Source organism: Alosa alosa, chromosome 7 (genome assembly GCF_017589495.1).
Source record: "Alosa alosa isolate M-15738 ecotype Scorff River chromosome 7, AALO_Geno_1.1, whole genome shotgun sequence".
NCBI lineage: Eukaryota > Metazoa > Chordata > Actinopteri > Clupeiformes > Clupeidae > Alosa > Alosa alosa.
This window is the reverse complement of record NC_063195.1, coordinates 6,730,997-6,756,793: the sequence shown is the minus strand read 5'-3', so window position 1 is coordinate 6,756,793 and position 25,797 is coordinate 6,730,997. Positions and strand designations below refer to the sequence as shown.

At 40.2% G+C, this 25,797-nt stretch overlaps 3 protein-coding genes and 1 long non-coding RNA gene across 4 annotated transcripts in view; all 4 read right to left on the bottom strand.

Moving 5' to 3' along the window:
- Positions 1–28: 28 nt before the first annotated feature.
- Positions 29–25,797, bottom strand: part of LOC125297241 (zinc finger protein 729-like) — a 540,495-nt gene continuing 514,726 nt past the window's right edge. Inside the window, exon 8 of the mRNA XM_048247460.1 lies at positions 29–1,611. Coding sequence (XP_048103417.1) covers positions 161–1,611 — 1,451 coding nt within the window. The 3' untranslated portion in view covers positions 29–160. The remainder of the gene's footprint in view (positions 1,612–25,797) is intronic.
- Positions 10,133–11,495, bottom strand: LOC125297433. The gene is made up of 3 exons (XR_007194016.1): positions 11,107–11,495; positions 10,944–11,017; positions 10,133–10,438 (listed from the first exon to the last, which is right to left on the bottom strand). It is a non-coding gene; the product is annotated as an uncharacterized LOC125297433 (long non-coding RNA).
- On the bottom strand, positions 11,505–12,397 carry LOC125297406 (zinc finger protein ZFP2-like). The gene is given in 2 exon segments (XM_048247779.1): positions 11,505–11,700; positions 11,702–12,397. Coding segments are annotated over 2 exon segments (633 nt in total). The 5' UTR covers positions 12,269–12,397; the 3' UTR covers positions 11,505–11,634.
- Positions 12,783–23,017, bottom strand: LOC125297499 (zinc finger protein 260-like). The gene is made up of 3 exons (XM_048247855.1): positions 22,835–23,017; positions 17,670–18,012; positions 12,783–14,368 (listed from the first exon to the last, which is right to left on the bottom strand). The coding sequence occupies exons 1-3, from the start codon at positions 22,925–22,927 to the stop codon at positions 12,783–12,785; spliced, it is 2,022 nt and encodes a 673-aa protein (XP_048103812.1). The 5' UTR covers positions 22,928–23,017.

Here is a 25,797-nt window from a genome sequence, read left to right as displayed (position 1 = left end):
AACGAGCTATGCTCCTGCTAGCGTAGAATATCTGTGGACCTGTCAAATGCTTTTCCACACTCACGAGGCTTCTCTCCAGTGTGTATTAGCATAATGGCTTTTAAGGGTTGAATTTCGTGTAAAAGCTTTTCCACACTGGGTACATTCATGAGGCTTCTCTCTAGTGTGTATTAGCATAATGGCTTTTAAGGGTTGTATTTCGTGTAAAAGTTTTTCCACATTGGACACATTTATGAGGCTTCTCTCTAGTGTGTGTAAGCATGTGGCGTTGAAGATCACGGGTTGTTGTAAAAGCTTTATCACACTGGACACATTTATGAGGCTTCTCTCCAGTGTGAGTTAGCATGTGAGTTTTAAGAGTTGAGAAGTGTGTAAAACCTTTTCCACACTGGGCACATATATGAGGCTTCTCTCCAGTGTGTATGAGCATGTGGCTTCTAAGAGTTGACATTTGTGAAAAAGCTTTTCCACACCGGAGACATTTATAAGGCTTTTCTCCAGTATGTGTAAGCATGTGGCGATTGAGATCTGTGATGGTTATAAATGCTTTTCCACACTGGGCACATTTATGAGGCTTCTCTCCAGTATGTATGAGCATGTGCTTTTTAAGAGTTGAGAAGTGTGAAAAACCTCTTCCACACTGGGCACATTCATGAGGCTTCTCTCTAGTATGTATTCTCATGTGGGTTTTAAGATTTGAAATTTGTGAAAAAGCTTTTCCGCACTGGACACATTTATGAGGCTTCTCTCCGGTGTGCGTAAGCACGTGGGTTTTAAGAGCTGAACCATTAGAAAAGACTTTTCCACATTGGGCACATTTGTGAGGCTTCTCTCTAGTGTGTCTGAGCATGTGTTTTTTAAGAGTTGAGAAGCGTGTAAAAGCTTTTCCACACTGGGCACATTTGTGAGGCTTCTCATTACTATGAATTCGCATGTGTCTTTTAAGTGTGAACATGTATACAAAGGCTTTCCCACACTGGACACATATATGAGCCTTCTCTCCCGTATGTCTAAGCATGTGGCGTTTGACATCTGTGGAGGTTATAAAAGCTTTTCCACACTGGCTACATTTATGAGGCTTCTCTCCAGTGTGTATTCGCATGTGGGTGTAAAGATTTGAAATTTGTGAAAAAGTTTTTCCACACTGGGTACATTTATGAGGCTTCTCCTCATAGTGTGTAAGCATGTGGCTTTGAAGATCTTGGGATGTTGTAAATGATATTCCACACTGGGAACATTTATGATACCTTTTATGAGACTTCTGTCCTTTGTGTACAAGCATGTGGCGAGAAAGACTTGAGCTGTGTGAAAACCCTTTTCCACACTTCAAACATTTACGAGGCTTCTCTCCAGTGTGTGTAAGCATGTGGTGGTTAACTAGTGAGGCTGTAAATGCTTTTTCACAATGAGAATATGTATGTGTTTTTTTGTGAGACCTGTTTTCATTCACCCAAACTGAGTGTGTTTGCTGGTGTTTCTCAAGTTCTCTCAGGGTCATGAAAGTCTTCTTGCAGACCGAGCAGTGGTGCAGACCTCCCTTCAGTTGCAGGTTGAGTTCATCACTCTGTCCATGGATCTTCTGTGCCATTACATGTGGATGTTCTGATACGCCTGGAAGAGTTACCATAGAGACTTAGAATGACGATAGATGTTCCACATTCAGCAATTAGATACTGACGAGGAAATATCTAACTTCAGATAGAAATATAATCACTAGTTATGACTTACACATTACAAGACAGAGAGGGTCAGTGAACAGATAGGACATGTTTTAGTAGATATCTTTTGAGACTGCATCAGGGCCCAGTTGTTGAAAAGTAATCAAGTTTTGGGGGTTGGATCACATCTGATTTGATCAAATTTTCATTGCAAGAATCGACATTAACCAGCAGGTTCATATCTAGCCTGCGAATAGATGATGTGAAAAAAGCTAGAGTCGCCGGAAAGCACCTAGCGGGTCAGTTCACTAGTACGTTCTCTGTTTACAAGCCTGATTTTCAGTGACAAGCTCCGCCAGATCGTTCCCCAGCCTTAAAAATGTCATTGGCAGTCAACGGTTGTATTTAAATTGGGAGCCAATGAGTTAATAAAGTAATAAATTAATTAATAGTCAAAGTAGTCTACAGTACAGATAGCCTCAGGGTTCCCACTCTCTAGATCACATGTAAAATTCCATGACTTTTCCCTGACAAAAAAAACCTGAAGTACAGTATAAGTATATACTCTTTTGATCCCGTGAGGGAAATTTGGTCTCTGCATTTATCTCAATCAGTCCCGGCGGCATGGGCGGGCTTTGGGGGGCCAGGCCCGTCCTGGAGGTCATCTGTGCCCACCCTGGACGAGCTTGGCTGCTCCAACCAACCCCAATCCCATAAATTGATTTTGAACACTTATTAAATGTAGGCCTATATTATACGTTTGTCAAAGCAAGTAGCAAATAAAACTTGTAAAATCTGTATTATTCCGTAGCTAATCAATCAGGAACATTAGGTAAGCTCACCTAAATGGAGAGGAGGTTACGTGGCACAGTCTACTTCACTTCTGCACTAACCCCTGTCATCCGATGACAAATAGGCTATGCTTACCGGCTCGCAGGTAGGCTATATCTCATATCATAGCTTGTAGAAGTAGGCCTAGTAGTTTCTGGGTTTGTTTGATAGCGTTAACCTTTACTGTTTTTTTCTTCTGACCTAGTCGGAGAACAGGGAGCTTGTTACCACTCCAGGGCCGAAGTTATCCGTAACTTCGGGGCTAACTCCCCAACACTCTATCTGAAACTGGTTAGCAAATGAACGAGGATTTTGGTTTTATCTGCGGATTTATTTTTTGCATTATTTTGAATATGACTAGCTCCAGTCCCAACAGCACGTCTACTTTTTCCACACGCATCTCAGTTCTAACACACATATCCCCTCTCGCTTTCTCTCTCCATCCCTGCAAGACGGGGCTCTCTTAAAGGAGCTGCACCATTTTACAACAATTGCATCTACATTTTCATATTAGAATGTTTTGTCAAGTGTAAGCTAAGCTTAAACTACCGTGATCAATTTAAGTTCCCGTGCCCCCCCTGGAAAGGTGTAATGCCCGTCCGTGAATTTGTGTCTGCCGCCGGGTCTGATCTCAATCCATGAATTACGGCTGCCATGACTTACTATATAATGAATGGTGCAAAATACCAACCAATAATTTCTGAGCAGACGCGTAGCGTACTTTTTTAGGGCGGGAGATGAATGAATGGGCATAAAATAAACAAAGTTGAGCAACTCAAGCAAGCAGTAAAGCTAATAACCATATATACACCAACTTTGCGTGGAAATATATTTGTATTAATGTTTGGCAAGTAGGTTTTAAACTGCTGCAACAAAATTCCCTGATATTCCATGACTTTGCTAGCCTGGTGGGCCATCCTATATCATTGAAATGTATAGTCTGGCATCGAACCATTCACCTCGCTTAATCCAAGGGGCGGGCAGAGAATTGTCTTTCAAACTGCCTAGGCATGCAATAGGCCAGTGCTACGACCATATCCGTATCCGGTCGGCAAAACGGCAAATACATCCTTCTTCGAAAGGAATGACTTAAGTGCATTGTGTTGCTCAACTTTCAAAGAAAAGCACAAGTCCAACTTCTCCAAAGTTGACGCCAACGCCGATACAAACAACCGCTCTTCGTTAGTCATAGCCACCTTCCTTGTTGTTCACCATCGCAGGACTGTCGTTATCCTGTTAAGCCCGCCTTAAGACTCTAACAAAATAGAGCGCTGTGATTGGATGAGGTCCACGGCGTCAGCCAATAGAAATCACTATGGTTTGATACTAGACGTACAGGCTGAGCAAATTAATTTGCTGCCGCTAGGGTGCGTCTAGATTTCTAGGCTATGACTTTGCCCTAAAATGATAAAAAATTCCCTGACTTTCCATATCTGGAATAGACTTTCCAAAATTCCATGATATTCCAGAAATTCCTTGAACCGTGGGAACCCTGTAGCACGTTATGCTGTTTGATAGTTTATCTACAGAATGGATAAACATGCCGCAGGAGTTAACCTACAATAACAAATAGGCTACTTATCTATGCATTTCAAACAAACATGTTGATGTAATCAAAGTCATAGCCTACTCAATATTGTGAGTACACATTTATTTACTTTCACATTTCTTGCTGCTTATGTTGCAAAACACAACGCTGTTATGGAATAAGTGTAAGTTTGAAATGCCATCAGTCAAAAAACAATGTAATTGATTTCAACTGGTGTTGTCTATCATGGAATGGGTTACATTGTAGGTTTAAGTTGAGTTACTGTCACTTTAAGATTGTCTTGGTAGTGTGTAGGTCTAATTGAGTGCCTGTTACTTTAAGACTTTCGTGAGGGAGGAATCCGTGAAGTTTTTAAAAGGCTGCTGATATGTGTGGTGCAATTCATAATGTTTTGGATGTAGTTAGTTAAAATAAAGATTTGTAATTCTTCTCCTTGGGATAAGCACTTTAGAGTCTTGGAAAACACTTTTTGATTTACATCGGGATTTTGCAAACATTCAGTGCCCTGCACAAGTAACCTAGTCGCAATTGACAAGTAGCTGTAAAAGCATGCTGTTAAACTCGACATCCAAACAGTATTCTAACCATACACAGTAAAGATTCTAACCTTAGCTTAGAGATATGGCTTGATTGCATAACTTAACTTAGTCAGAGACTTTCTAATGAGGAGACATCCTCCATAGAAATGCATGGGGTTAGTTTGTAACGTTGTCTACACATATCCCACCCCTTCCTCGGCAAAACATCGACATGTGAATACATTGAGCCAATCATGTGGTTTGATGTGAATACATTGAGCCAATCATATGGTGTGTTGTGAAGACATCTTCCCAATCATGTGTTGTGAACTCGCCGCTGGAGCAAGATTGGTGTCGTGAAGCCATGCGCACGCGCATTTCTGCTGAATAGGATGCCCGATGAGTGCCCAAAAAGCGTTGCTATATGGCCGCCAAGTGGAGGGACTTGCCTAAAAGGACTTTGGCTTAGTTTAGTCTTCTCAATGTACTATGTTGTGATAAGACCTTAGCAGAGTTAACTTGAATGCAGCAGTTTTGAAACATTTTCTGCAGCATGGTCACGATGCTAAGCGGATTTAATAGCAATTTAGCCAGACGTCTTCTATGCTTCTACACTGTACGTACCAACAACAATCTTCAACAATTGTTAATGTTTTGTTAAATGTGCATGCAGAGGAGGGGCGGCAGGTTCGTTACGAGAGAAAGCGGGGCGGGGCAAGGAAAGGCTGCGTGCGTAAAAAGCGCAGCTCAATTAAATGATTTTCATTGTGGCGGCCAGTTGTTATTCTATGGCGCCCCGCCACAGATTAGTCAATGTATGGGAACACTGAGAGTACACCTTACTCTTTATTGTTAAGTCTCGTAAAATTTGTACTTGATTATGGATTTGTGTTTGAAAGGGGGATCTGAGAGGACTTACTTTCCAGCAGATAATCGTGCTCATCCTCTTCCTTCTTCACTTCACTCTCCACGGTTGTCTGTAGTGATTCATAGTTAGAGTCTGTGACGTCCGTTTTAGTTTTACAGTGAAGCTCTACAGATGGCTTTTCTTCTTCTTCTGGACATGCAACCATATGACCATATTCCTCCTCTTTTATATCTTCTTCTTTCACCAGCAGTCCCAGATCGCCCCAGAGTGCTTCCGTCACGTTACAGCCAGAGCTCAACGGTGGTGCGAGATCCATGTTCCTAATGGACCAAAGATGCCAAGATCCGAAACAGCCTGTAATCAGAGCTACACAAAACAACAGAAATTTTTTAAATTATTTTCTCATGTTCTAGAAAATTATATAAAGCATTCAGAAAAAGAGTAGGCTACTTTACATGACCAGTGTTGGGGTCGTTACAGTTTTTGGGGTCTGATTTCACGCACCCGACTCCACATGACAAAGTAAAGCAAAGGGGTGGTTCAGGATTTAGGACATAGGACCTTATTTCCAGGTTAGCAAGTGTGATATTTATCAGTGGAGACCGTTTTCAACATGTTTCCTCTAGTCCCTCTAGTTGCAGAGTTCTCAAGTCATCAGTATGTGTTAGATCCCGAGAAAAGTGGATTTTGAGGGGTACAGCTCCATAGACCTCCATTTCCATTAGAACCAACCAGAAACCGGAAGTTTTCCGAGAGTGGAAGTTCTCCCCTTATTAGACATTCTGTGGTCACTTATAACAGGTTACCTTGGTCCCTTACTTGTCAGAGTTATTACATTCAACATACCTTCAAATTACATCACAATTTATAAAGGAACGAAAGAAAAGCACAATTGCCTGAAATATGTAATGTAACCCATTAGAAAAGAAGCGACCGTCGAATAATCTTACAGTACTTCCTTGTCAATTATTTGTGTAATTCATCTGATATATTCTGTTTTTCTTTTTAAACTTCGTTCCTTTATAAATTGTGGAGTAGGCCTATCATTAAGGTACGTTTTGGAATGTAGATACTCTGACATTCGACATTAAAGGAGCACAAATTTAGGCAATGGGCAGTCTTAGGGGCGGACACTAAGCATAAAATGTCTCCTTACTGCTTCAGCCAAATTCTGTTATTCCTTCCTCTATATGCTGTACCAAAATATAGTTTATTATCAACGAGAAATGGTTGCTGGCATAAGTCAGCGGCGTTGGTTTAAGCACATAATTGACGTTTTGTTTACATGTGTTGAATGGAAATCAATGGGAGCCGGAAATTGGTAGGCCTAGCCTAAATAGCGGTGGCCAAAGATGATTTCTCCAGATAGCGAGACGGAGGTATGAAATACCCCTAGTAAGGTCTGCGTGCTGAACAGGCTAGTTACACGGACCACATGCATCCGGATTGGAGCAAGAGTAGAGTCTTTTTTAACTTGACAAACTTGACTAGGGTTCAATTTCAAATCAACCCAAATCGGCACGTGACTCCTCGCCTTCGAGCTACAGTGTGCAATCAAGAAGTCTATAGTGTTTCTGTTGTTATGTCAAACCTAACGTAACAGAGACTTACCTCAGTCAAATTCGCTGCTCATCACACTGCCCTTTGTTTAGGATTTGTTTTGGATAAGACAAGAAACAAGTATTTGTCAACACGTTGACGAGACTCCCATACCTGCGTGGATCCTGGGACGGAATGAAAATTCCAATATGGCCGTCATTTGGAATATTGTCAAAATAAAAGTCGGAATTTAATTCCATGTATTAATCATTATTTCTTTACGAAGTGTACTTTACATTTGGCAACACATACACGTTTTCAAATGAGATTTCTGCATTAGACATTTGTGTAGATACATTTAAAATAGTTAACATTTTAAAATAATTTGCGTGGATTTCATACTAAAACATAAAAAAAAAAAAAATCCTGATGTATGAAATTGTGCGTACGCAGCATTCCACGCAGCTTTTCTTTGTACATCCCAATTAACGTGAAATTAAGCGTACATGCACAAGCATTACACTCCACCCTCTCTCCTCCCTCAATCACCATCATTTTAATATGCTAACTAGAAGGCCACTCGAGAGCGCAGACCTCCGTGAAGACAAATGGCCTATCCCGCAATTATAATAACAATGAAAACTCATTTGTGGATCCATTCATACTCAAACCTGCTCCAAAGTTTAATAATTGAAATCATCAAATTAATAAAAAAAGTTTATCTCCAGTGAATGCGAGGTAGAAGTGTTTATCCGACAAAATGGCAAGAATTTTACATCTTTATCATCTGTAATTACAGAGCATAGCAGTGGCTAGCTATAGGGTCAGAGACCGTGTAGTCCAAGAGCATTAGCTCAAAATGGAGTCAAACCCGGAACAAATTAGTAACAAGCTGAATTTTTCAGGATATGTTCAGAATACCTTTAGGAATAACATACTAAAAGTCCCCGTGAATCCCCCTTGTGCTTTCTGAGATATTCAAGAAAAGTACTTCATAAGTACAAATACCCTAGCGGTCATCAAAATGGCCAACTATTTATTTTCTTAAGGAACTGTTTATTGTATCTTATTAAATCTTATCAAGCAAATATTTATGTAAATATTTATTTTCTGCCCTGAGGAATTAAATAACATATGTGTGTATTTCTGTTTTTGTTCAACTTGTTTATGTAACAATGATCAAATAAAATCTTGTAATTATCTTGTAAATCTCTAATATTCTATTTTGTATGATCAATAGCATAAATACTAATATGAATAAATATTGATATAATAATAACAATAATAATAACCTAATAATACTATTCTGATAATAACAATAGCCTACTAATTAAAAGGAATCCTAAACCTATTAAGGGGTTCCTTAAATAACCTTGCTGAGAAGTTCCCCAAGGAACCTTTCTGAGCTGAAAAGGTTCCCCCACAGTGGCAATGGTGAGAAAAGGTTCATCGAGGCTCCTCTACTTCTAAGAGTGTACGATGATCACGCATAAGTTTTTGTGAAATATCCAATGTTTGCACACCTTGTCCAATGTAGTGCTCAATGTCACGCTTTTCCAGCAGCAGAGATATCCTTTCTCTTTCCCATATAGCCTGTGGCATGATTAATAATGTGGAACATCCTTTGATTGGGCTCACCTGGCAAACTAATTCGATTTCGATTTCAATGATCCAAAGAGACCTAAGACACAAAATCATCCATGAGTTTAATTGAAAAACAACAACAAAAATGTTTGTGGCACTTAAATCCAATTTGCATCATAATTTGGAACACAGTGTAGATACATTTTTTTTAATTGATTGACAACCCTATTTTTTTTCATTTGATTGATTCAACTGCCACCTGCCCCAATTTAATTACGGTATTGGCCGACTATAAGACAGGGGTTTTTTTTTCCCTCAAAATATGTCTGAAAAAGTGGGATCATCTTATATTCGGGGCCTAGACAAAAAAAAGGGAAACCCCATAGATGGCGCCATATCGATATTTTGTAACGAGTGTTTTAAATTAATTTTTTTATTTTTGAAATCCTTCATCCTGGATGATAGAGAGACCAAGAGATTGTCTCAAACAAAGTGGTTCAAAAGTTGGTCAAGTTAACCAACAACTGAGAAAGAGCTATGATAGATATTTTAAAATCTATATGGTAAATAACGTGATGGCGAGCCCAGAGAGACCGTCTTAAAAATGCAGTCATCATCAAAATCCACGGTGCTAAAAGCGGCTGATTCCAACAGATCGATGACAGAGTATGTGGATATGATGTGACTGAAAAACGTAATGACGGAATGTCGATTACCAGAGCCGTCATCCAGCTTAAGGCCTTGGAGATCCCTTAAAGAGCTAAACATACCCACGACTTCAAAACTAGCCTTAATGATGTGTGAAAGCACTGTCATTGCGTTGCAGAAGACTTGCCCAGCGCTTTTTCTCAGACCTCCTTTGTTTTTTGACATGTCAACATCTGCCAGTGTAGTTAGATGTATATGGTTAATGTAGCTATTGAGGCTTTGGTTCTTTTCTTTCATAATTGTGTAACCCGCACGACGAGGGAAGGCCTGTGCTTGTGCGGGAACAGTCTAGTTCTAAACTCTAGGTTCAAGAGGAGACTGGCTTAGGTTATTACTAGACCACAGTTCAATGACTCACCCCAAGACAACACACCACTCTCAAAGATTCTTCTTTAAATACAAAATATATTTATTTTAACATTCAAATATCATTCAATTCACTCTATGCAATCATATATTATTCTATTCTAAGGTATCAGTGGAAATATAAAAAACTATTGTGATATATATATATTTACTATTTAATTTGACTGTATTATTGATATTCTATTTAAAATCTATTTATAGTCTATTTAAACCCTATTTGATATACCCTTTATTTATTGATCTATTTTAATCGTTATATGTTATACTATTTTATTTGACTCTATATTCAATTTATTACTATTGCTACTTATTTGATTTATATACTTATGGCGTTAAATCACTTTTTCTTATACAATAAAAATACAATTCTTAACATATAACTATAATATCAGTTTATCAGAAGTGCCGGCACTTAGGTAACTTTTCATTAAATAATTCCCTTGAGATCTCTGAACTTAAAATAACAAAATAAACATAAACCCCAAAAATAAAAGAGAGTGCACTCAAAATGAATAATTAAATAAAAAATAGTGGTGGATGTAATTCCTTAATGTCACAGTCCGTGGGTGTAGGTGTATTTGCCCAGATCCTACCACAGTCACTGGGTGGAAAGTGGATGAAGGCGGGGGTTCAATTTCTGGGAATATTGCAAGGAAGAATGGCGATGAGGATGGTCCAGGGAAGGGTATCACAGCAGGGAATTTGAGGTATCCAAGGCGTAGACACAAATGGTCCAGGGAAGGGTATCACAGCAGGAAATTCGAGGTATCCAAGGCGTAGGTCAAGGAGTGGTTGAAAGGGTAATCAAAAAACCAGTCTGTACAAAATTGTACAGAATACTAATTAATGCAATGGATCTCCTTCTCAATCATTTCTATAATAAAACTATCATAGGCATATCATAACCATAGTACTGAGGTCAACCAAGTTCATAAAATGCTAAAGTTCAGAATATTATTTCCATGAATCCATTTACGTTACCAGTTTGTTTGGTTGCTATGGGTTCACATGGTAACCGCAGAGCGGTTAGCTTGAAGGCTATCTAAGACAGCTAACCAGCACTTTGGCTTCCCAGAATAACAAACACAGGATACCTTTTTTTTTTGTTTTAAATCCTAAATTGTTTGTAACGTCATACATTATAAAATCGATCTCATTAAGAGGTTGTCCTGACAGGTTTTTAAAAAGTATATCACTCACGAAAAATACATTAGGGTGTATTTAGGGTCATTAGTCTCCAGTGTAGGTGGCTTAGCTTAGGTTAGCACAACATAGAAAAAAAATGCGATTACAAGATAAACCTTTAAAAATTACTAGCTCACCAGGATTCAAGTGATTAATATGTTTCGATCTGTTACGATGGTCCAACGAGGTCTTTGTTCAGGAAGTGGTTTATCTGTAACAGTTATCAGGATAATAACGTTGTCTTTGTTAAGTGACTTGGCAACCTACATAATAAATAATTATTTGGGGTTAGCGACTCACCAGGATTGAAGCTTTTCGATCAAAAGAAATGTGTTTGATTTCTGTTTGGTCAAGATTATTCTTGTTTTGATTAATATTCTTCTTCTTTCTTTCTGTATCGTTAGTTATCCGTTCGACGTCCGTCTCTAATTTGTAGTAGCAGTTGTTTATTATTATTTGATTGTTTGAACCTGTCTCGTGCGCCCTCTAGGGGTCACCAAAGAATTATTGGTACATCACAATGGGCAAGCTGGCTATCCATGTGGGTTACAATTGGTATACCACAGTTTATTTGTTCTTTCATAATTGGTATACCACAGTTTTATTTGGTATACCGCATTTCATACACAGAGATCATTCAATGTGCTTTACATGAACAAATGCAAACAGTAATAACAAATAAAAGCATAGAAGGGCAATAGTCAAAGAATAGTTTAAAAAATAAAGATCATAATAAAAAAAGAAAACAAAATGCACAAGGTAAAAATTAAGGCCCATTCACACCAAGAATGATAACGATAACTATAACCATAACGAGTTATGCTCCTGCTAGAGTAGAATATCTGTGGACCTGTCAAATGCTTTTCCACACTCATGAGGCTTCTCTCCAGTGTGTATTAGCATAATGGCTTTTAAGAGTTGAATTTCGTGTAAAAGCTTTTCCACACTGGGTACATTCATGAGGCTTCTCTCTAGTGTGTACTCTCATGTGGGTTTTAAGATTTGAAATTTGTGAAAAAGCTTTTCCACACTGGGCACATTGATGAGGCTTCTCTCCGGTGTACGTAAGCTCGTGGGTTTTAAGAGCTGAACCATTAGAAAAGACTTTTCCACATTGGGCACATTTGTGAGGCTTCTCTATAGAGTGTCTGAGCATGTGTTTTTTAAGAGTTGACAAGCGTGTAAAAGCTTTTCCACACTGGGCACATTTGTGAGGCTTCTCTGTAGGGTGTCTTAGCATATGGCATTTAAGAGTTGACATTTGTGAAAAAGCTTTTCCACACTGAACACATTTGTAAGGCTTTTCTCCAGTATGTGTAAGCATGTGACGATTGAGATCTGTGGAGGTTATAAATGCTTTTCCACACTGGGCACATTTATGAGGCTTCTCTCCAGTGTGAATTCGCATGTGGGTCTTCAGATTTGAAATCTGTGAAAAAGCTTTTCCCAAGACTGGGCACATTTATGAGGCTTCTCTCCAGTGTGTATCAGCATGTGTTTTTAAGACATGAAATTTGTGAAAAACTCTTTCCACACTGGACACATTTATGAGGCTTACCTCCAGTGTGCATTAGCATATGGCTTTTAAGATGTGAAATTAGTGAAAACCGTTTCCACACTGGACACATTTATGAGGCTTCTCATTACTATGAATTGAGATGTGTCTTTTAATGTGAACATGTATACAAAGGCTTTCCCACACTGGACACATATATGAGCCTTTCCAGTATGTCTAAGCATGTGGCGTTTAAGATCTGTAGATCTGTCAAATGCTCTTCCACACTGGGTACATTTGTGAGGCTTCGCTGTAAAAGCTTTTTCCACACTGGGTACATTCATGAGGCTTCTCTCTAGTGTGTGTGTACTCTGTGGGTTTAAGATTTGAAATTTGTGAAAAAGCTTTTCCACACTGGGGCACATTGATGAGGCTTCTCTCTCCGGTCGCGTAAGCTTCGTGGGTTTTAAGAGCTGAACCATTAGAAAAGACTTTTTCCACATTGGGCACATTTGTGAGGCTTCTCTATAGAGTGTCTGAGCATGTGTTTTTTAAGAGTTGAGAAGCGTGTAAAAGCTTTTCCACACTGGGCACATTTGTGAGGCTTCTCTGTAGGGTGTCTTAGCATATGGCATTTAAGAGTTGACATTTGTGAAAAAGCTTTTCCACACTGAACACATTTGTAAGGCTTTTCTCCAGTATGTGTAAGCATGTGACGATTGAGATCTGTGGAGGTTATAAATGCTTTTCCACACTGGGCACATTTATGAGGCTTCTCTCCAGTGTGAATTCGCATGTGGGTCTTCAGATTTGAAATCTGTGAAAAAGCTTTTCCGCACTGGGCACATTTATGAGGCTTCTCTCCAGTGTGTATCAGCATGTGTTTTTTAAGACATGAAATTTGTGAAAAACTCTTTCCACACTGGACACATTTATGAGGCTTACCTCCAGTGTGCATTAGCATATGGCTTTTAAGATGTGAAATTAGTGAAAAACCGTTTCCACACTGGACACATTTATGAGGCTTCTCATTACTATGAATTCGCATGTGTCTTTTAAGTGTGAACATGTATACAAAGGCTTTCCCACACTGGACACATATATGAGCCTTCTCTCCAGTATGTCTAAGCATGTGGCGTTTAAGATCTGTAGATCTGTCAAATGCTCTTCCACACTGGGCACATTTGTGAGGCTTCGCTGTACGGTGTCTTAGCATATGACTCTTAAGAGATGACTTTTGTAAAAAAGCTTTTCCACACTGGACACATTCATAAGGCTTTTCTCCAGTATGTGTAAACATGTGGAATTTGAGATCTGTAGAGGTTATAAATACTTTTCCACACTGGGCACATTCATGAGGCTTCCCTGTACGGTGTCTTAGCAAATGGCTCCTAAGAGTTGACAGTTGTGAAAAAGCATTTCCACACTGGACACATTCATAAGGCTTTTCTCCCGTATGTATAAGCATGTGGCGTTTGACATCTGTGGAGGTTATAAAAGCTTTTCCACACTGGGTACATTTATGAGGCTTCTCTCCAGTGTGTATTCGCATATGGGTGTTAAGATTTGAAATTTGTGAAAAAGTTTTTCCACACTGGGTACATTTATGAGGCTTCTCCTCAGAGTGTGTAAGCATGTGGCTTTGAAGATCTTGGGATGTTGTAAATGATATTCCACACTGGGAACATTTATGATACCTTTTATGAGACTTCTCTCCTTTGTGTACAAGCATGTGGCGAGAAAGACTTGAGTTGTGTGAAAACCCTTTTCCACACTTCAAACATTTACGAGGCTTCTCTCCAGTGTGTGTAAGCATGTGGTGGTTAACTAGTGAGGATGTTGTAAATGCTTTTTCACAATGAGAACCTTTTTTTTTTTTTTTTATGTGAGACTTGCTTTCATTCACCCAAACTGAGTGTGTTTGCTGGTGTTTCTCAAGTTCTCTCAGGGTCATGAAACTCTTCTTGCAGACCGAGCAGTGGTGCAGACCTCCTTTCAGTTGCAGGTTGAGTTCATCACTCTGTCCATGGATCTTCTGTGCCATTACATGTGGATGTTCTGATATGCCTGGAAGAGTTACCATAGAGACTTAGAATGACAATAGATGTTCCACATTTGGCAATTAGATACTGATGAGGAAATATCTAACTTCAAATAGAATTAAAGTGCAGAAATATAATCACTAGTTATGACTTACACATTACAAGACAGAGAGGGTCAGTGAACAGATAGGACATAGATAGATAGATAGATAGATCCCCAGGGGAAATTCAAGGACATGTTTTAGTAGATATCTTACTCAAAGCAGCTCTGCTAACGTAACGCTGGTAATCACTGCAGCTTCATGGTGTTGTTCAATACACTACACTGTGTGAACTCAAAGCAGCTCTGCTAACGTAATGCTGGTAATCACTGCAGCTTCATGGTGTTGTTTAATACACTACATTACAAGACAGAGAGGGTCAGTGAACAGATAGGACATGCTTTAGTAGATATCTTTTGGGACTGCTTCAGGGCCCAGTTGTTGAAATCAAATTTTCATTGCAAGAATCGACATTAACCAGCAGGTCCATATCTAGCCTGCGATAGATGATGTGAAAAAAGCTAGAGCCCCCACAAAAAAAAACAAAAAACTCTTCGGATTTACACAATTCACACAAGTCACCCAAACTGACGTGAAAAAAGCGGGAGGCGCCAAAAAGCACCATGTTTGCATGAATGAACAATGAGTCTGAAAGTGGACCTAGGCTTAAGCAATAAGCCCCGAGAGGCCAAAGGTTACACTGATTCTACAAGGGGCGTTGTTAGGCACGACGTGCTAGCGGAGTAAACCCCCCTTAGCTGTTGTAGAATCAGTGTAACCTACGGACTCGAGTGCCTTATTGCTTTTCTAAAACTGTTATAAATACCTGGTAAAGTTTCAAAAGTAAAGGCACAGCAATTAGAACTAAAACGAGTAATTCCTAGATAATCATTCTTCCGCCAAGAAATATATTTCCTCTATCTGAATGGTTGCCAAGCAACGTCCAGACGCAGCTACTACTACTTTTGTATCAAGTTAAGATATAGCAGTAATATAGAACGAAATGCGGTCAAGGTGTATGTTTATGCTGCATTTTACAATGGCATCAAACGCGATTCAGCCAATCACAATCAAGGACTGGAACTACATACACAGTATGCCAGCTAGACTGAAATCTATGGTTCCCATGCGCGAAAATTTATGAAATTAGACACCATCTCATCCCTCACAGTTGCTCAGGGACAGAGATGTATAAAACTAGCAGAAACAAATAGTACTCCACACATCAGATATGTGCATTTGACACATGAGTGAAAGCATTGTTGGATTCCGAATTCTCGCAGAGCCGTAGGTGCTCAGGCTCGTCATCGCCACTTGTGGGGAGAAAAAATCGATTCAAATTGTAAATAGTAAATTGTAAAACAAAAAAAACATAATATAAATGCCCATAGTAGATTAAAAGAACGACCCAGATTAATATGAAACTTAAACGTGATAGCACAAATTAAAGTCCAAGTAACCTAGTCTGTCAAACAAAAAATGTAAACTAGGGAGATCCAAGGTCTAACAAAAGCCAAGGAGCAGGACCGGAGCACTCAATGCTTAAAGTGTTTTTATTCAAAAAACTCTGAAGACGATGCATGGGCGTCGAAACGTTAGTCATTTTGCACGAATAAAAACACTTTAGGTGTGCTCCGGGTCCTGCTCCTTGGCTCTTCTTAGACCTTGGATCTCCCTTTTTGACTTCTGTGTCCTGTTCCGTGAGCACCAACCAGACTGAAGCGCAAGTGACCCCCTTCTACTAAAAACTGTAAACTGTTCCATTTACTAAGAAGCCGACTTGTTAAGTTTGTTGCACAACTTTCTTTGGCCCTAACATTGGATAGTTAGCTTGTTTACAGTTGATTCCATTGTTGCGAAGCCTACTTCCAGGCTCAACCATCGTCCTTCTGTTACAGTTACCATTCATAAGCATTGAGATGGAACAGTGATTCAACTTTTTTTTACCAGATATACTTCATAGGTATCCCGTTATTCACCATTAATAGCCACCCACCAGCCAATGAGAAAAGAGTATTTATTCTCTTAGGGTGATAACACAAATTGAAGGTCATCATAGGCCACCATAGTTTATTATAGTTGGCCACTATAGGCCACCATAGTTCACCATAGTAACTGCATGCGTTACCAACACAAACAAAGGCTAGTCCTATAATTCACTGTTCTATTGCAATTAAAAACAGCTATTATGATAGGCTACTAATAATCTTTTCAGACAGGTAAACGGACATGAACACTACGATATACAATTATAGCCAGCTGCCACAAAGACATCGGTCATTGAAAAAGTCAACGTTAGGCTACTAAAATTTACCCATCTGGAGTAAGCTAACGTTATCACTGCTCCAGGGTGCTTGCATTTGATATGATCATATGCATTAGTGTTGAACTGCCGTTAAATGACAGGTCTGTTTTTCGGAATCTGAATTCAATCTGTTTAGTTGCCATAATTTCGCACACATAACTATGTAACTATTTTACCTTATTGTATCATTTATTTGTTTGATGACATTCAGAGACTCACCATCAAGCGAATGTTCAGCACAGTTTAAGGGCCCATTTGTAGTCAAACAATATAAAGGTTTGTTGGAACCTAGTTCTGGGCCTCAATACGGTTGCATTACCCATCCTTTAACATTGTTTTAGTTTTGTGGTATTTGCTTTTATCTAAAACATACTTTTTTTGTTTTGCTGCGTTTTAAACAGCTACATGAACAGTCTACTCTAAAACTAAACAAAAACGTCTCTAATCTAAAATGTGTCTCTCTGTTGACTATGTATGGGCTTTTGTTAATTGGGTAAGTACCTTGCTGTGCATGTGAGTGATTCAGAGCAGTAAAAACACAATGTAATACAACACAGTGCTGCCACTGACCTGATTGCAACAGCGCCCTCTAGAGACACAACATTTCAGTGCAACACACCAATCTATAGACCCTTTCATCAATAAAAACAAAAACAATGCTTGAACGTTCTATTTAGCTCTGTGTGAGAGCTAGTGATGGGCAAATTAAGCTTTGGTGAACCACTAAACCACAGCAGTGTGAAGCTAGCAACACTAATGAAAAAATCCAATATTGCTGCCACATGTAGATTTTTCAACATAAAAGTCCTTACCCAAACCAGTTATGTAACCAAGAATATTGGTTTGGCTAAGGACTTTTTATGTGAAAAAAAATGTATGTGTGACCATTTTGCTTTTCAGCTAGTGTCGCTAGGTTCACACTGCTGTGGTTCAGTGGTTCACCAAAGCTTCATTTGATTATCACTAGTGAGAGGACTTACTTTCCAGCAGATGTTCATGTTGTTCCTCCTCTTCCTCCTCCTCTTCCTCCTCCTCTTTCTTCACTTCAGTCTTCACTGTTGTCTGTAGCATTTCATTGTACGTAGACTCTGGTGACTCTGTGACGTCTGTTTCAGATTTACAGTCAAACTCTGCAAAGGGCTTTTCTTCATCTTCATCTGGACATGATGTCACATGACCATACTCCTCCTCTTTTATATCTTCCTCTTTCACGATCACTCTCAGGTCAACCTGGTGCGTTTCAGCACAGTCAGGACTAAATGGAAGTCCGAGGTCCATGTTGCTAGTAGTACAAAGATGATTCCGTCCAAAGTTTTCAATTTCCTGTAGTCAGAGAAACAGAATAAAGAAAAATAAAAATGCTAAGTCAGGTTTCCTTTTTTTTTTTTTTTGCCTGAAGAAGACCCAGCAGGGTCGAAACGTTGCCTTTTGTGCATTAAATATATGGGAGTCAAACGCAGTGTTGCGGACGTTATATCCTCTCATGTCCCACCCGCAGTGCCCAAAAGGTTCCCTTTCCCCTATGATCTCCCTCCAACCTATCTCAAGCACCACACCACAACAGAGTAGAGCAATGGAGGATGACACAGAAACCTCTTTTTTTGATCTATAAAATGTGTTTATTTACTAAAAAAATGTTTTGTTTTTTGAGATATTTAATAAATTAATCAATTTATTAAAGTTGTGTTCATTGTTATGACATTAAGTGGTGTGAACAGCTCAAGGATGTAAACCATGGCATAGTGGAAATTTTGCTGCCATATAATTGGTAAGTGCCCCCACTGACTGCCTGGCCACCTGCATCGGTGGCATTTGTAGCCTCTCTGGGAAACATTGCTCCTTAGTTGCTGCCTCCTGCCTCCATCTTGGGTGTACTCGTTCACAAAAATCGTAGGGCACACTCGTTCTTTTTGTCGTTCACAAAAATCGTAGGGCACAGCAAGTTGCAATAACAAATGGGGAAAAAGTGTAGGTCACTGCGTTTCAAAAGAATTCTCCACCTTGACTTCAGTCTCCCAAATGCAATTTCAATATTACAAGGGATTACATTGTCCCCGGAGCAACTTGGGGTTAAGTGCCTTGCTCAAGGGCACAACGGTGGAAGCCAGGAATTGAACCGACAACTTTCAGGCTACTGCATGCCAGCCCAGCTCCTTAACCACTACACTACCATCACCCCATAGTCATCCTTGCCCGGCAAGAAGCTAACAATCAATTCAATTGTCATGCCACGATCTAGGGCGCTTACAGACAACTTATAGAAACAAGTTCACCAACATAAGGCATAGTTTCATGATTGTGTTCCATCACACTACGGTCTTTGGGCAACTGGTCTTCTTTCTTGAACAGCTCTGACTGCCACAGGACTTTGGCATCATGAGCACTGCCATCATGAGAACGCCCAGGGACAGCCCTCTGAAGTCCAAACACGACTCCACAACTCGGTCTAGCCCAGAGTACTACGATTTGGGCTGTGCCCATTAACAGTAAATTTAAGCCTTATATGCTCTGTTTATTTAGCCTAGAAATCTAGACGCCCTAGCAGGGCTAGTCTAGCAACTCTCCGTTGGCTTGTGAGCTCCAGAAATCGAAACTTAATTAGGGCATTGAAATCGTGTATAGAGTCGTTAGGTGGGCTTAACATAATGATTGATGGCAGAGTTGCAACGGTTTGGCTTGAATTCCCTGCTACTTGAAAAAAAAATCCTACTGCGTCCTATTGCGTGCAGAGGGAATTTGAAAGACAACTGATTATCCCGCCCCTCGGACTGAGCACTGTGAACGGTGAGTGCCCAGACCCTACATTTTAATGTGGGTCTGGCTCGCCAGGCTACTGTTTATTAGCAGTTCTGTTGGATTTGTGTCACATTAAATCAGTTGTAGAAACAAGAGTGTCCAACTTCTATTTGTCGCTATGATGTTATGACGTTTGGGTAAAACACTGTGTAATGCTTCGTTACAAACTGGCTAGCAACGACTGCTAACAATACCCAAATGCTAGCACACGGTAGAGCAGCTGGTTGACAAACAGAACACAAACAGCTCGTATGACATGATGTCACTGACGAGCTACGAGTTCGCTAAAAGACAAATTGGGGCATAAGATCCAACCCGGGATAAGCATAATAACCGGAATACTGAAGTGCATGTAAACGCAGTCAATAATGTGATGTGTAGGTCTAATTGAGTTGCACATTTGTGGTGTCTAGGTCTAATTGAGTGCCTGTCACTTTAAGAAATACATGAAAGTAATTAGTCTTTCTGGGATCATAAAGTGTCTCGAAATGTTCCTTTATGATTTTTGCGAGCACTGCTCAAGTGACATGACGTGAGCTAGCGAGATAGTTAGCAAGTAACTCCAGATGTAAAAGTTTGCCAATAGGTCGCGTAGCCTATTTCTGAAATGTTAAACCCAACAGTAGGCCTAAATGAACTAAATCTCATAGCCTAGGTAGGTTAGCTATACAAACTTGACAGATGCAAGTGAGCAAATCAACTTAACATTGGCCTTTTATTATTTGTTTCTGGGCAGCCTTAGCATCACTTAAACGAGCAGCCGTGTATCGCTGTTTTTGGCACGACAGCTGCAGCTTTGAAAGCTGCGCTTTTGTGTGTGTGTGAGGAGAAAAGAGAGTGAAGAAAGGCTCAAGCTAGGGGAGGCGAGGCTCTAGAAACGCCTCGTTTGTACATGTATGCATCTTACTGCAAAACAACACTGACATTCTTAAAAGTATCAATACTAAAATTAGGAATTGTGATATGTGTAATTTCAGGGTATTACTGTGCATTTTTTGGGGGGCAGCGGGGCTGATATAAAGCATTGTTGACAGTGTTTTGTTCTTGTTCTTCTGCCGAGACAAGCAGCACTTTCTGTTGAGTTCACCATTGATGTAATTTTGTTTTGGTTCCGTTCGAGTTGCGCTAATCTGTCTATGGTACCGGATGTACGTTTTTATGAGTGTCAATGGAAAGGCGGTGTAAGTGAGCCGTCACGATTTATTAACCGTGACGTTTTACACCGTGGTTAATTGTAAAACCGTTTTACCGGGACATCCCTACTAAGTCTATGGGACTTAAAGGGGCAATCTGGCCATTTTTAACCCCAATATAGTATTAAGCTTAAACCACGTTCTAACCCCAATATAGTATTAAACCACGTTCTAACCCCAATATAGTATTAAACCACATTTGGGGTTATAACACACTCAGAAAACCATTCCAAGACCAATGGAACAAGAGTTGGTTCCCTACGAGACACCACCGTAACTCAAATGGTGTGGCGAAACATTATAAACTTTGTGTTTTTGCAATTGACAAAACCCCATAACCTCAACATCACATTAAACGTCTGCAAAACAACACAATCATGTAGCCTTGTAGGCTATGCTAGACTTCGAAGGACAATAGAAACATGAACTTGGGAAGATAATACATTACGTCAATGGTGTCTGCAGCTGAAGACTTCGGTCGTGGAATACAATTTTTCTTCAGATAACTGTGCCATTTTTTATTTGATTGGTCGTAGAAGTCCCCTTTGTCAAAATGATCGCTGCATACACGGTAATCTTTCTCACGCAGGACATCTAACGGAGTTTGCACATCAAGGTGAAGTACGGTCAGCCACAACTGCAATGTATCCAATTCCTTGAATGGTAGCCGGTGAAAGCTCAACCCGTTGTATTTTCTCATTCGGTTTTCACAATTGGGAAATGCACAAACACGAACCATTTCCTCAGTGATGTATACACACACAGGTGTCTTCCTCTTTCAAAACTCTTCTTCAATCTCACTCTGATGAGAGACTCAAAAGGTCTCTGTATGGCCCAGAGCAGAAAACAATGCCGGTGTGCGGCCTGAAGCAAACGTCATTTCTGTGCTCTCTGTTAGGGTTCTTACAGAGTCAACTCATTAGTACGCATAAGCGTCCGCAAGGCTACGCATCGCTACGCTTCAGCCGCCATTATGCATCAATGCGTAGCAGTTTTTTGATACGCGACGTGCCGATGCATGCAATACTATGCGTTGTAGATGGGGGCGACACTGCAAGTATTGTACATTACATCAAGTGTTATATTTACAGAAGCTTTGGATACAATGGCCAACTAAGAGTAAAAAATATTCTTATAGCTTATCTTTCTCCGCATCGTAGGCTACATGCTATTCATGTATAATATGATTGTCACTTGGAGGAGACTTCAGACTTGTAGATAACTATTAGATAACCGCTGCTAATAACATGCTCATCACGTCAGAAAAGCATGGGGCTGTGCACAGTAGTTCACATTCATTCACAATTTATAAATTGTGTAGGCCTACCATGTTCCTAAACACAACATGTGTCCTTGGAGTCTTTTGACAGATTCTGAATGAAAACTGATCCGTGGCTCTCCAAAAGAGCCTCTTGGGATGTAACTTTAACAGACAGCCTGAATATCACTCGGAATGTCACCCGCAAAGTTACCAGTGACTGCTACCAAAGTACTTTTAGGCAAGTCCCTCCACTCTGCAGCCATATGGCAACGCTTTTTGGGCACTCATCGGGCATCCGTTTCAGCAGATTTGCGCGTGCGCAAGGCTTCACGACACCAATCTACTGCTATCTTGCTCCAGCGGCGAGATCACAACACATGATTGGCACGATGTCTTCACAACACACCACATTATTGGCTCAATGTATTCACATATGCGTAGACAACTGCTATATTGGCGTTACAAACTAAGCCCATGCATTTCTATGGAGGATTTTTTGAGTGCTGTGTCTCCTTATTAGAAAGTCTCTGCTGCTACCCCCGTTATTGCGTGAGCGATGCATTTCACGTATCGCCCGCGTTGCTTGCGTCCGACGTGGACTATGAAAGGGAGCACGTCGCTCGCGTAGCCCCTATATAGCAAACACAGTGAATGAGTGAGTAAGTAAACAATTCGAACACGGCTTCTGTAAGAGCGGTTAGCCTACAGTTGTGATAACAGCTCTCGATTCCTGAATCGGCGCTCGTTTTCATTATTCATGCGCTCGGCAGCCATAACTTTCGGGAGAAACTGCTGATCTCTAAAGAAAGTTTGAATCTAGTGCTATGTTAAGATCAGCGGTCTCTTTCGATGTTTGGGTAACTAGCTCTGGCATATTGTTTGTGAAAACACGTACCGGCAAGTTTAGTGCTCCATCAGCTTGGGTTTGGTGTTTGTGTCTAATAAGACGTGGAACCGCGTTCGAAACCCCGATGTCTTGAACCAACATCTACAAACGTTCGTGTTCTCTGTGTAGACTCTGACTGCACGTGAAATGTTTCTCGTTGGAGCCAGCGACAACAATCAAAATTCCAATATGGCGGCCATTCGTAATTCTTCAAAATACAAGTCTGAGTGTATTCATTCCTTTTCCAATTCATAATGAAGAAAAATAGCCTACTTATTTAAAACGTTACTATTTTATCAAAGCTAAAGTAAACTTTAACAATATGAAATTAGAAATTTAAATGGAATCATTCTTTTAAATGTTTTTTTTCTTTTGATTTTATAGTGGTGAATCTAAATTGTGTGGCTGTGAAAAGAAGTTGTAGGCCTACATATTTAAAAGAATGCAAAATGTATCTTTATAACATATACAAACAGCACATTTATTTAGCTATTATTTATGTTTAATAACCAACTCAACTAGCCTAGGCTACTTATCAACTCATTTTCACTAAGACAAGATGATAACTCTTACACCACATTTAAATTCTAAAACATTTATTTCAGACATTATTTATTTATTTATTTAATAAACATTTACAAGACATAATTTATATACTTGAGTTACCCTGGTGCATACATCCCACATATCACTGATAAGCTACAGTGTATCCTATAGCATTCAGGGTGTCCTAAACAAACTGGGAATTTAGCTAGGCTATCTTACTTGTGCCTGTCACACAAGAAGTGAGGAGTTATTTTAACATGTGACTAGCTGTCTTTCTCATTGAAATCAATGACATAATGCTAGCTTGTTTTTCCCTAAAACCGGACATGATGCAGAGAAATGTATCTTTGTGACGATACGCTGGTTGTACGAATTCTCACTGAGCTGTTCCTTGGTTCTCCACATTTCCATCCTCCACTGTCTCGGCATGTAACATATGTTTACATCATGTGTCAATCTTGTAAACAATTAGACACGCTTCTTTCTGTGCAGTAGTGTTCTGGGGATCACCAACTATTTCTAAAGATACAACAGATATAAAGATGAAAACAATACAAATCAAAATAAATAGTGTGTGTGTGAGAGAGACTGGAAGGGAGAATATATGGTGGCTAAATTGTACATTTAACAGTAAATAATTAAATGTAATGAATTTAATCAAACGCAAAGTAAAACCAAATACTTGCCGTACACTATAGTCGGTTAGATGGCAGTTGAACACAGTAAACTTGGATAACCAAATAAAACAGTTAACTCATGAGATAACCAGTAACAACAAAGATTGAGTTAGATGGTAGATAGACCACACGTGATGAAACAAGAATGCATCACATGTACAGACATGAAAACACACCCAAAATAAGAATGAAAGAGAAAAAAATCATGAATGCGAGGAAGGAGACCAAAAATCAGGAAAGCCTACTCCACCCCTCTCTTCTACTCCACCCCTCTCTTCTACTCCACCCCTCTCTTCTTCTACTCCTCCCTTCTCTTCTACTCCACCCCTCTCTTCTACTCGTCCCCTCTTCTACTCCTCCACTCCTCTCTTCTACTCCACCCCTCTCTTCTTCATCTACCCTTTCTCTTCCTACTCCACCCCTTCTACTCCTCCCCCCTCTCTTCTACTCCACCCCTCTTCTTCTACTCCACCCTTCTCTTCTACTCCTCCCCTCTCTTCTACTCCTCCCTCTTCTACTCCTCCACCCTCTCTTCTTCTACTCCTCCCTTCTCTTCTACTCCACCCCTCTCTTCTACTCCTCCCCTCTCTTCTACTCCTCCCCTCTTCTTCTCCTCCTCCCCTCCTCTCTTCTCCTCCTCCCTCTCTTCTACTCCACCCCTCTCTTCTTCTACTCCACCCCTCTCTACTACTCCACTCCTCTCTTCTCCTCCACTCCTCTCTACTACTCCACTCCTCTCTTCTACTCCACCCCTCTCTTCTCCACTCCTCCTTCTTCTCCTCCACCCCTCTCTTCTTCTCCTCCCCTCTCTTCTCCTCCACCTCTTCTTCTACTCCACTCCACTCCTCTCTTCTTCTACTCCACCCCTCTCTTCTACTCCACCCTCTCTTCTTCTCCACCCCTCTCTTCTTCTCCACCCCCCCTCTTCTCTCCTTCCTCTCTTCTTCTTCCTCCACCTCTCTTCTTCTCCACCCCTCTTCTCTCTCCCACCCCCTCTCTTCTACTCCACTCCCCTCTCTTCTTCTCCACTCCCTCTCTTCTTCTCCACCCCTCTCTTCTTCTCCACTCCTCTCTTCTACTACTCCACCCCTCTCTTCTTCTACAAAATCTGACAAAATCTCACCCCATCCAAACACCCAAAGTTGGCAAGTTGGGTATTGCAAACAAATTAGGTTGGTAATGTCTAGAGCGGAGCTAGAATCTTTGCTTCCTCCTAGTCCTCCTCCTGTAGTTATGGAGATAATAAACACCAATGCAGTTCTGAACTCCCGGCTGAGTGCATCGCACTCATGTCGGCTGAATGGTGTTTTAAATAGCTGTGGACACCAATGCCGACATGAGTGCGATGCACTCTGCTTTCGACATTCAATTCATTTATTTACATTAGATTCCACTCTTTTCAATACAACTCCGCACACCAGCATCGCGCACTTTTCTTGGAATGTAAATTCTGGGATTTCAGTTATATTTGGTCGGCAGCTGCTCCATAAAATCCATTGTTCATCCAGTGTTTGCCTGTTAAAAACTTTGGCGCTGATGTGTGTAGCAAGTGACAGCGCACCATAAACTGTATCCCTATAAAATGGCAGTGCACTCATGTCGAAAAGTTCCTTTTTTTCAACTGAACTCAAAGATAAGGAACATATTATGAATATAGTATTTTCTGTTTGTTATGCCCTTTATAATGTGTGTGGCCTACATTTTGTGCATGCACTTCTGCGGTAGCATTTCTTTTAGTTTATATCAGCT